Genomic DNA, 11,067 nt, shown 5'->3' on the forward strand with positions numbered 1-11,067 from the left:
AAATAATAATTTTTTAAAAATTTGGGGGGAAAAAAAAAATCAGCACAAGCCCCATCAAACGTCAAAGAGACTGTTTTTATTTGCCATCAAAATAAAGATATAAATTGAAAAAAAAAAAAACAAACCAAAAAACAACCAAGGTCAGCTCAAATGAAGGCAGAAGAGATCCATGCGCCATGAACCGCGGGAAGAAACCAAAGAAATTTTAAAAAGTAATCAAAGAGGAGGAGGAGGAGGAAGGCTCCATCCCCTCGAGAGAATGGCCAAGGCTGAAGTGTAGAAAAATAAAGAGCTGGGGAAGGGAGAGCAGAGGAGTCCGGCACGGGGTCACAGTTCGCCCGACGTCTTTATGACGTGGAAGAGCGTGACGTTGTAGATGACCTGGTGGCCGTTGTTCCAGGTGTAGAGCACCCTCTCCCGCGGGTTGTAGTCCAGCATGGATATGTGGGAATACTGGTTGTGGAAGGGAATATCCGTGTATTCGTAGCTGGAAGTGTTTGTGTAGTAGGCAAAATAGATCTTGGCGCCGGCAAGGTGGGAGTTGGTGACGTAGAGCGTGCCGCAGATCATGAAGGACTCTCCGGCGCTTCGTTTGGGGTAACCCGTGTCCCAGCTATGCAGGACTTCCAGCGTCTGGGGGTCCACCCGGCTCACCACGATGTTGCCGGCGTTTTGGTTGGTGGTGTAGACAGCCCACAGCCCGCTCTCGTCCACCATGAAGTCGATGTCGGAGAAACCACCCCAAGAGTAAGGGAAGGTGTTGTTGTAGCCAGCGCCGGCGAGGCTGCGCTGCACCAGGACGCTGCGGGAGCGAAAGTGGTACTTCACCGCGATGTTACTCTGGTATTTGTTGTAGTAGAGGGACCCGTTGAAGACCACGTGGCCGGTGCCGGCCCAGGGATGCGGCAGGAGATGCTGCACGAAGTTCTGTCCCGTCACGAAGTCGTTCAAGGTCCGAAACTCCAAGACGCGGCGGCCCTTGTAGTAACCGTCCATGTACCACACCTGCAGCAGGCTCAGGTTAGGGATGCCCGGCCGAAACGGGGACCCCCCACCCCCATCAAGATGGGCTCCCAGGACAGACGGACACGACCCACGTCCTGCGCGACCCCCCCCGCCGCACATGCAGCCATTTACGCTGCTGCCACACGCCGGCATGCATTTTTCTGGCTTCCCCCCTTTACATGTGTTTTTCTGCTCTTTCTGCAGATCAAATGCTTGGCTAATTTTTAATAAGAGGGCGTGCTTCGTTAGGAACACCCAGCCTGATTGAGTTCCCAGCCTGCAGAGGCTCCAGGGAAGCTCCTGCCCAGCCTCCCATCACAGCATCCCGGTTTCCTCCGTCGGCACTTGGCAGAGCTCCGGCAGAGGCAGCCACGCGCCCCTCGTGCGACGGAGCAGAGGGTTTGCACGCTGGTGAGCGTGCACCAGGGCACGGGCACCCCAGGCGGTGTGTACCCCGGGGGCACGGGCACCGTGCAACCCAGGGAACTTGCACCAAGACGCACGGACCCCAGGCAGCGTGCATCCCGGGGACGTGCCCCCGTGGAGGCACAGCCAGGAGGGACGCAGCAGCACCAGCCAGGCAGGTTGCAGGGGACACGGTGCCCGAGGAGTGCTGAGGTTTTGCAAAAAAATTCAGAGCCAGACCGGCCAAGAGAGGAGCTGCCCACCTGCAAAATTCACCTCTGCTTGGGCCTGGGAGGGTTTTGGGGAAAGACACCCACAAAAGTGCCACGCAGGAGCCGTGGGAAGCCCGAGCTGTGTCCCGACCCCATCGGCATGGGTGCCTGTGCCACTCACCCGGCTGTCAGCGCTGGGTGTCATCGTGTCGGTCATCCACGACCCGAAGCGGGATCCCGATGCTCGGATGGTGATGGGATTGCTGACGCCCGTCAGCTTCCCACAACCTGGGAGGAAAAATAGTTGGGAGTCAGGGGTGGGCATCCAGGACCACGATGCTGCCCAGCTCCCTTCATGGGAGGGAGCATCACGCACCGAGCGGGGAGGAATCAGGGCTCTTCTTTACCCCAGGGACCCCCAGGAGGGGACAGGGCAGCAGGCTGGGGGATGCTTAAGGAAAAGGCACTGCTGGGCTCCAGCAGCTATTCCTGACCAAGGAAAAGTGGTTCCTGCGTGAGTCCCAGGGCCCGGCCACACCAGCAAACTCCCCGTCGGCACATAGTGGAGGATGCTGGATTGCCAGTATTATTATTATTATTTGGAAGATATCAGCAGTGCAGCAAAACAGGAGGCCCAGCACGTGGGCAGAGCTGCAGGTAGCAGCAACAGCTTGGGTTCTCTGAAATGGGAAGCTGGCAGCATGGGCTGCCTGCCCTGCCTTCCCGGGAAGGGATCCCAGCCTTCCCTGCATCTACAGGGACGCTGCTGCGAGCAGGAGGGACCTGGGTGCCCACCCAAACCAGAGCCGAGGTGGTGAGGAGGGGGGAGCGTACCCAGTTTTTGCATGCAGGCGTGCAGCCGTGCCTCCAGCATCAGCACCCGCTGCTGCAGTTCCTCGTAGTCGTAGGCACCCATCTCCTCCTGGATGGCCAGCAAGCTCCCAGAGAGGTTCCTCACCTCCTCCTTCAGGTGCACGATCAGCCTCGTGTCCGACTTGTACTGATCCAGGACGGGCATCAGAGGCAGCAGCTCCGTCATCTTGTCCTTGAGCTCCTGTTTAAGGGGTACAAGGGAAAAAAAAAAAACAAACACACACACACGCCTTAAATTAAGCCCGTGCCTGGAGCCTGGTGGTGCTTGTCCCCATGCCTGCTGTCCCTCTGTCCATCCCTCTGGGGATCGCAGAGGTTTTCGTTAACACACCAGAGACAAGCCCTATTTCCTGGGTCAGTAATTAATAACAATTACAAGGCTTTGCATTTTCCAAGCGCTTGGGGAGCGATAGCTAATGAATCACCCGCAGCTGATGCTATCGCCTCGCTCTGCAGAGTGGGAAGCAGGCAGGATCCGGTCCCACAGCGGGAGCACGGGGTGACATCCCCCCTCCCCGGCCAGCCCGGAGCAGCGGGGTGGCTGGACGTGGAGCGATGCTCTGCACAGGAGGGATGCAGGAAGACGCAGTGATGGTGCTGGGGGAATGACAGCAACAGGCAGAGTTATATGCCAGGTCCAGGGTTTAAAAATCTCCGCTTATTTTAGCACAAGGAGAAGGTTAAGAGGTGTTTTGACCTTGGCCTGGAACGACCCAGGCAAAGGCTTCATCTATCCGGCCGGCAAAGTCTGAGCAGATGCCTGGCAGCCGACATGGGAATGGGGTGCAAGTATGGAGTGGGGAGAACATGCCAGGGATGGGTCACAGCTCCAGGCAAAGGGTGCCCGTGCACCCAGCACCCTGCATGTCACAGGGATGCTCAGCTCTGGGATCACCACAGGGATGCTCGGGAGCCGCGCACGATCCTGCCAGGCTTGTGCCAGCCGCTGCACCAGCGTAGCAGGGAAGCAGTGGGGGGGGGGAAATGGCAGCAAGCCGGCCCTGGCTGCAAGCCGGTCCACCGAGTCTCCTTCGCTCAAGGACGCTGTAAATCCACAGCCAGCACCTTCGTCCTGCTCCACAGCCCACGGCCCCACTCGCCATCCCGTGGCTCAGTGGGTTTTCCCGGGAACAAGCCCGGCTCGCCAGCACCTTTCCTCCCTCCTCGCCTTTCATTTCAGGACAGCGTTACAGGGGCCAGTGTTCCCATCTCTCGGCGGGATTGCATCCCGGTCGCAGGGCTCAGCACCTCCTGCTGTGATTAAACCAGCCAAGACATTTGCTGCAGCTCAGATGTTTAATCAATGTCTTGTCTCTGCAACTGTCAGCGCCCAGCATCCACCCGAGCATCCTCTGGCCTGTTTCAGTGCCAAGAACCAGCCACTCCCGAGACAGAAACACTCTTCAGCTGTCAGGATGAAGCCTTGAGGCTCCCAAAATAAACCAGTGCCCCAGCAGGGGGGGGGGTGGTAATGGGATTTCTTGGGGGTGCAAAGCCGCTGCAGCGTGGGCAGCATTGACTTGCAGGCTGCATCGATCAGCACACGGCGCTGACGGCTGCCACCCGTCAGGTTGAAATCATGGCTTTGCCAGGGAAGAGCTGTGTTTTGCTTAATTAAAGGTGTCGATTTGCAGCCAGATGGGCTGGGAATTGGCCATCTCTGCTGCCCTGCCACCGGCACATCTCCCCCCCCCGCTGCGGCACCCAGGGAGGCAGTGGGTTGTGGCCCCAGGTTGGTTTGCCCTGTGCCTTGTCTGCACACCCACTGCGGCTGGGCACCCTGTCCCGCTCCTGCACCGCACACCCACCCTGCATGCTCAGGTGCCACAGGGATGCTCAGCTCTGGGACCACCACAGGGGTGCTCAGCTCTGGGACCACCAGAGGGATGCTCAGCCCTGGGACCACCAGAGGGATGCTCAGCCCTGGGACCACCACAGGGATGCTCAGCCCTGGGACCACCACAGGGGTGCTCAGCCCTGGGACCACCGCGGGGATGCTCAGCCCTGGGACCACCACAGGGGTGCTCAGCCCTGGGACCACTGCAGAGGTGCTCAGCCCTGGGACCACTGTGGGGATGCTCAGCCCTGGGACCATTGTGGGGATGCTCAGCCCTGGGACTACCATGGGGGTGGCTCAGCCCTGGGACCACCACGGGGGCGCTCGGCCACCCGGATCACCAAAATCAGGACCCTTCCCAGGGTGCCCACCCACCTCGTAGCATCGCACAGCACCATGTGCTCGGGGAGGTGTCCCAAACCCGGCAGCTGGTCCCACAGGGCGCGAGAGGCATCGCGGGAGGGGGGGGACGGGCTCACCTGGAAGCTCTTGGCGTTGAGGCTTTTCTGGCTTTCAGCAGCCACCTTCAGCCTGGAGTCCAAGCCCTTCATCAGGGACTCGGTGTTGCGCACGTACTGGAGGTCCCGGTAGGTCCGGAGGTCCAGCACCTCCATCGACTGGGAGATGTTCTGCACCTGCATGGTGGGACGGGGGCGGTGATAAAGCCCTCGGTCTAATCAACACACCCCCCCGCCGCTGCTAACGAAGAGGCCTGAGTCAGGGAAATTTGGGGTGCAGAGGCAGCGAGGGGATGGGGAAAGGAGAGCAGCCCCCAGGACCAGCCCGTGGTCACCGGGTGCTGGTGGGGACACGGCCCCAGGAGACCCCCTCCCGGTGTCCCCATCCCCAGGGAGCCGGAGGACGAGTTGCTCCCCACTCCACCGCACCGGCGTTTATGTAAACACTTGCAAGAAAACTCTTCCCCCTGCAGCTTTAATGTATAAAATAATGCGTTTTACTCATCCTGCTTCAGCTGTTATTTGTTTTTTTAAACCACCCGAGCGCACATTTCCCAGCCCGGTCTATGAGCTTTCATTCTTTAATTTCATCTGCCGCAGCCGGCAAAGTTATTTTATTTCCACGCTTTCAAATGACATGAACGTGACAGTGTTCCTCAAACGGTTATTTATTTATTAGCACCAGCCCCGCTGGTATTTACGATGCCGCCGCCGCCTTGGAAGAGAGCTGCTTAAGAGGCGTTTTTTGCAGCGCGTTATAATAAAAGTTTAATCGGGTTTTGCAGCATGCCCGCCCGTGCGGACGTGTAAAAACCAGGGGGAAATTAAATGAGCTCTGCTCAGGCACACGGCTCTGTGCTGCAGAGGGGGGGAAGGCTAATGTCTTCTGCCGGCACTGCTGCAGAGCCCACGGGGAAGGGGCTGGCAGCGTGGACCCCCCCCACCGCGGGCAGCCACACGTCCCCCGTTCCGCACGGGGAAACCACCCGGGCTCCATTAAACATCATTTGGCTCATGGGGCCGCAGGCTAAAGCCCGCTTGGGATTTATCTCCAGGCTGATTTCATCTCCGCGGCCGCCTGGCAGGCTCGGTTCGTGCGGCGAGGGCATCGCCACGTGCCGGCGGCACCGCGGATGCGCGGCGACGCGGTGACACCCTTCCGGCAAACCTCACGGCCGGGCAGGAGGATGCGAATGTTCCCCCCTTGCGGCGGGAACGTCGAGGATGCTCGGACCGGCAAACGCGTCGACGTTACGCAGGGAGGGAGCTGCGGGTGCCCGGGGAAGGGACGAGCCCGTCACAGCCCACCGTAGGGTGCACCCGCGCTGGATGGGGGGTCCCCCCGCCGCAAATTAAGCACTTCGTTAGCAGGCTCGGCCGGTAACGCCGGTTAGCGGCGGGCCGGCTGACGCTCACCTTCTCCATGAGCTGACGGAGCTGGTGGCTGCGCAGGTCGCGGGAGCACGTGCCCTGGACGGGGATGACGGCCGTGCAGAGGCATTTGCCGTCGGGGGCTTGCGCCGAGGTGTAAACCTGCCAGCCCTCGTCGGGGCTCTGGAAGAGGGTCTGCGGGAGAGAGGAGGAGAGATGTCAGGGCCCCAAAGGATGCCAGAGCCACTCACCTGCCCGCACCAGGCTCCCCAGGCTCCCCACGCGTGCCGGGGCTTCCCCAAAAACCGTGGGGGTCGGGGCAGGGCTGGCAGCGCAGCATCGCCTTGGCGAGACGCCGGAGCGTCCTTCCCTCCTGCCGTCAGCCGCCTGGGGACGAGCCGGCAAGGGAGCAACGTCCCAGCACCAGGATGAGCCCACCAAACCCTTCCTGAACCACCATCACCGCGTGGTGCCGGCAAAATCCGGCGCCGGCAAAGCCGGTGCCGAGCGCATCCCATCGTGGTACAGCCCCAGGGTCCTGCCCTGCCCGCTGCCGCCTCCCACGGAGCTCCTCCAAAACCCATTCGCAATGCCATCAGGTCTGAGCCACTTTGTATTTTTCCCTCCTTTCAGGTTTTTATCCAGGTCATTTCATATTTTTTTTTTTTTTTTCCCCTCTCCAAGACTCATTTCGCCACAGCGATCTGCTCCAAATACGGCGATTTCAGCTTCCTGGTGTGTCCCGCGCTCCCGGGCTGGCCACGAAACAACAGCAGGGTGGGAGGGAGCGACGAGGAAACGCTCTTCATCATCTCCCACCAGCCAGCTCCGCGTCCTCCTGCAGAACCAGCCCGGTGTTATTTCCCATTAATAGAGTTAATGAGGCAGGAATTTCCTCCCCTGTGGCCGTCCCGCCTCTGGAGGGGAGCAGAGCAATTGCTAATTCCTTCCCCTTGAATTTTGGGTCCCTTCGACCCAAGCGGTCAGTGAAATACGAGTGCATCCCCCCCTGACCCAGGTGGGCACCAAGGAGGGTACCCGGGCATCCCCGGTCAGCCGAGCATCCCACCAGTCTCGCCGCCCTCAGAAAGCTGATTTTTGCATCCAGCTGCAGCTTTTCCAGGTGGATCCAGGCTTGGGGTTGTGCTTTCCATCTCCCAAGACAGCTGAGGGTGAGGGTGACCACTGCAGGCTCTGGCTGCCCCCCACCACACCCACCCCGAAAACCAAGCAGAGAAACATCCACACACACACCCCCTCCTCCCCTTTGCCTGATTTATTCATGCCATAAGCCGGTGTTTTTGCGCTGGGCCATTTAGCATTTCATGGGTAATTCATAATTATTAATTATGAAAATCAAGAGCAAACTCATCGCTCTCCAAGCGCCTTCTGCACCGAGCCAGGCAAAGATAAATGACCCGTTCCCTGTAACAAGCCAGGGACGATACTTTACTTTACACGCAGCGGTTTTAACTTCATGTTTCACATCGGAAGGGATTTATTGGACATGGCGGTGGCTAAACACCATTCTCCAACCTCCAGCGCAATGAGAATAAATTAACTGATGGCGGTGTAAAACTCGTCCTTAACCGAGTAAATTCCTGAGTTATCACAGGGGGAGATAAATAGAGGATTTATTCAGCCCAACTCCAACGCAGTGGAGATGGATCCTGGCCGACGCTGGGGCCGGGAGTCCTCAGCAGCCCCGGCTGGTGACGAGCCACATCGTGGGATAACGAGCCCTTAGGAAGGCGCCAGCAGACAGCATCGTGCCGGTGGATGGTATCGTGACGGTCGCTCCCTGCTACGGCAGGTGAATTAATAGGATGCACAATTGTCAGATATACATGTCGGGAAAGACTTAATGCACCGTGCTGTGAAGTTGCCCCCCCCCCCCCAAAATTGGGGTCCCCATGGCAGGAGGGATCCCCCCAGCTCCTCTGGGCATGGCACGGGGCTGGTGCCCACGGCGCAAGCACCCAGACCTGGGGCAGGCACCACCCGATCTCCCGCCCTCAGGATCCTGGGACGATCCTGTGCACCAAAAAACTTCATTTCTTCCCCCCCCCGCAAAAAGCTACTGAAATGAAAGAGCCCAAAGCAAACCCGGAGCATCTCGGGTGGAGCATCCGCAGTCACCAAGGAACCATTTCCCTTTACCTGGGACCCTTCTGGCCGTGGCTGAGCAGCAGGCAGGCATAAATACTTTATAGAGGGCTAATGCATAATTAATGCCAGGCAGCAGCCTGTGGCAGGCAGGATGTGTGCAGGCAGCGCTCAGAGCCACCGATTTGGAGGCTGGCAGAGCTCCTCTGCCTGCCAGATTGGGTTTCGCGCAGCGCAGAAACCCTGGGGTCCATCCCGAACGGCCCCCGGGATGCAGGCGAGCATCCGTGGGCGAGAGCCAGATCCTGGGAAGATGCTTTCCCGCTGCGGCTCGGTGGCCGCATCCAGCCCCCGCCCTGCAGATAACACCCAGGGATGGATGGAGGTGGAGGGCAGCCCTGCCCGCGCCTGCCCACTGCGGCTCGGGGGCCTGGCGACGGCGGCGGCTGCTGCTGCCGGCGGTATTATTAGGTTAAATGCAGCCTGTGCAATCTGTCACTGGGTTATTAATTAGAGCTCCCCGGGAAAGCTGCCTGCTCGCAGCTCGGGAGAGGAGAAATTGCTGACACCCTCGGCCACGGTGCAGAGAGCTGCCAGAGAACCGGAGCCTGGCATGGAGTGGGGCAGGGGGGGCTGACAGAGCATCCTGACCCCTCTCGTGTGGGACTTAAGGGTCCCCGAGCATCCAGGAATCCCCACTCAGCCCCTTGCCTCAGCAAAGCAGCCACGGCCGGGGACGTGGGGGTCCAACCAAGCACCCTTCGAAGCCAGGAGGCCCCGAATCGGCACGGGCAGTAAGGGTGAGAGCCGCTCCGTGTCTCTGCCCCCTCTTTCTGGGGGGGGGACCGCTCCAGGGCAAGCAATGGAGCTGCTGCAGAGGATGCTCCGGTCTCTCCCCATCGCCAGCCGGCACACAGTGCTGCTACTCCATGGGAATTCGAGAGCTGTTGGCTGCTCCGGTACCGGGGTCCGCAGTGCCAGTGTCCCCAAGAGCCAGTGTCCCACGGGGCTGAGCTGATGGGAGCACCCAGGCCTGGACCGGGTGAATCCGGCTCTGGACCTCAGAGCAGAAAAGGAACCGCTGTTTTCTAGAAAGGGGCTTTGCAAGTCCCCAAACTACAGTGAAAGGCTGTGCCGGGCATCACCGTGCCCGGAGCCAAAGCCGGAGAGGCGAGCACCGGTTTTTGGGTAAGCCCGGCTCATTTCAGCATCCAGGGAAAAAGCGCTGCCTCGCTAAACCCAGGTGGGAGATCAGCTCCGCAACCAGCGCGCCAGCTCTCCGCCACGGCTGTGCCGGCAGCCCCTCGCACCCCGCGGTCCGGCATGCCGTCCCGGCGGCTCCCGTGGGCGGTTGCGCCAGCCCATTACAGCCGCATTAGCAGCGCTCCTTCCCAGTGATTAATGATTTTACAACGAACACCAAGAGTGACTAATGATTAGCCAATTATTGTAGAGCAGCGCCTGCTTTACCCCGAGTGCCGCTAATTGCCCTGCAACATGATTGCCTATTTGGCGGTGCCCGGTGAGACCCCACCGCCACGCGCGGGGCTGCAGCGACGAAGGCCACCGCACTCATCCTCTGCAGAAGCCCGGCCAGGAATGGTACCCCAAAAAAGATCCCTAGGGATCCCTATGGAATGGGTCGAGGGCTGCGGGGAAAAACCCTCGCAGCTGCGACTGGCATCAGCCCAGGGCAGAGCCAAGGTGGGGGAGCAGCCCAGTGAACCCCCAACAGCTCTGCCGGTGGTTCCAGTGGGGCCGGGGTGCTGGCTGCCGGGAGCGGGGGGCACACGAAGCCGGTCGGCTACTGCTGGTGGGTGGCAAGTCTGGCAGCCCAGCTGACGGCAGGCTCCAGACGGGCTCTGCCAGCTTCTTCCTTGAACACCCCCAAACAGGATCACCCCCCCACCCCACAACCAAGGTCGGCGCTGGCAATAACACGAAGCACCCGCCTTGGCAGGATTGCACACCATAGCGCCCCCCAAAATGGCGTGCCCAGTCCTGCACAGGAAGGCTCAGGCTACAGGAGGGGTCTTCTCATCACAAAGGTCGTGTCCCCCCATTATGCCCCCCCTCCGTCCCGACATTACTGGCTATGGCTGGGCACCAGCCAGGCCCCGCAGCACCAACTGCGCAGCCCAGCCCTCTCCGGGGGCTCGCTCCTGCCTGCAGCATCCCCCGGAGCCCAGCCCAGCCCTGTCATTGCAGCCCCCCAAAACACGTGCATGTCGCCCCCTCCAAGCGCGTCCCCCCCCACCTGCTCCCAACTTCATCGCACGCCACACGCCCAGCCCCGCTCTCACAGGGCTTTGCACCGAAGGGCTGATGCCAGCCAGAGCCCGGAGAACCCCTGGGGAAATTTGGGGTGTCCCTGCCTGGGGGGGGGGGGGCACTGGGGGGAAGCGCCCAGCCTGGGGACAGCCACCAGCTCCCCAGGGTCCTGCAAACTGGGGGGGTTCACCCACCTCCCCTGGTCAAGAGCCCCCCAGGAGTCCTCCTGGCCAGGGGGAGCCGCAGGGCCCTATGGGGGTCCAACCCCCCCCCCCAGCCCTGCCCCAGCCCCCAGGTACTGCCCAGCTCAGGTCTACCGGGTGAAAGAAGGGGGTCAGGAGCCCCCCAAAAGACACCCCCCAGCCCCAGGCTCCTTGGGGAGACCAGCCCCCATGGGGGGGGTCCCCGGTGCACCCTGCCTGGGGTGGGGGGGAGGCAGGGAGGGGGGGATCCCCATGCCCCGGGGGGGGCGTCCCGTGTGCCCTGCCCGGGGAGGGGGTCCCCATGCCCGGGGAATCCCCGGTGGAGA

The 11,067-nt window shown here is 60.8% G+C and overlaps 1 protein-coding gene across 1 annotated transcript in view; it reads right to left on the reverse strand.

Moving 5' to 3' along the window:
* Positions 1-327: 327 nt before the first annotated feature.
* OLFM2 (olfactomedin 2) overlaps positions 328-11,067 on the reverse strand; it is a 12,693-nt gene continuing 1,953 nt past the window's right edge. Inside the window, exons 2-6 of the mRNA XM_010568846.1 lie at positions 6,207-6,356; positions 4,812-4,967; positions 2,457-2,676; positions 1,804-1,910; positions 328-1,005 (exon numbers count right to left, since the gene is read on the reverse strand). Of these exons, the coding sequence (XP_010567148.1) occupies positions 328-1,005; positions 1,804-1,910; positions 2,457-2,676; positions 4,812-4,967; positions 6,207-6,356 (1,311 nt within the window). The remainder of the gene's footprint in view (positions 1,006-1,803; positions 1,911-2,456; positions 2,677-4,811; positions 4,968-6,206; positions 6,357-11,067) is intronic.

This window comes from Haliaeetus leucocephalus, unplaced genomic scaffold (assembly GCF_000737465.1).
Source record: "Haliaeetus leucocephalus isolate CR32 unplaced genomic scaffold, Haliaeetus_leucocephalus-4.0 Scaffold260, whole genome shotgun sequence".
Lineage (NCBI taxonomy): Eukaryota > Metazoa > Chordata > Aves > Accipitriformes > Accipitridae > Haliaeetus > Haliaeetus leucocephalus.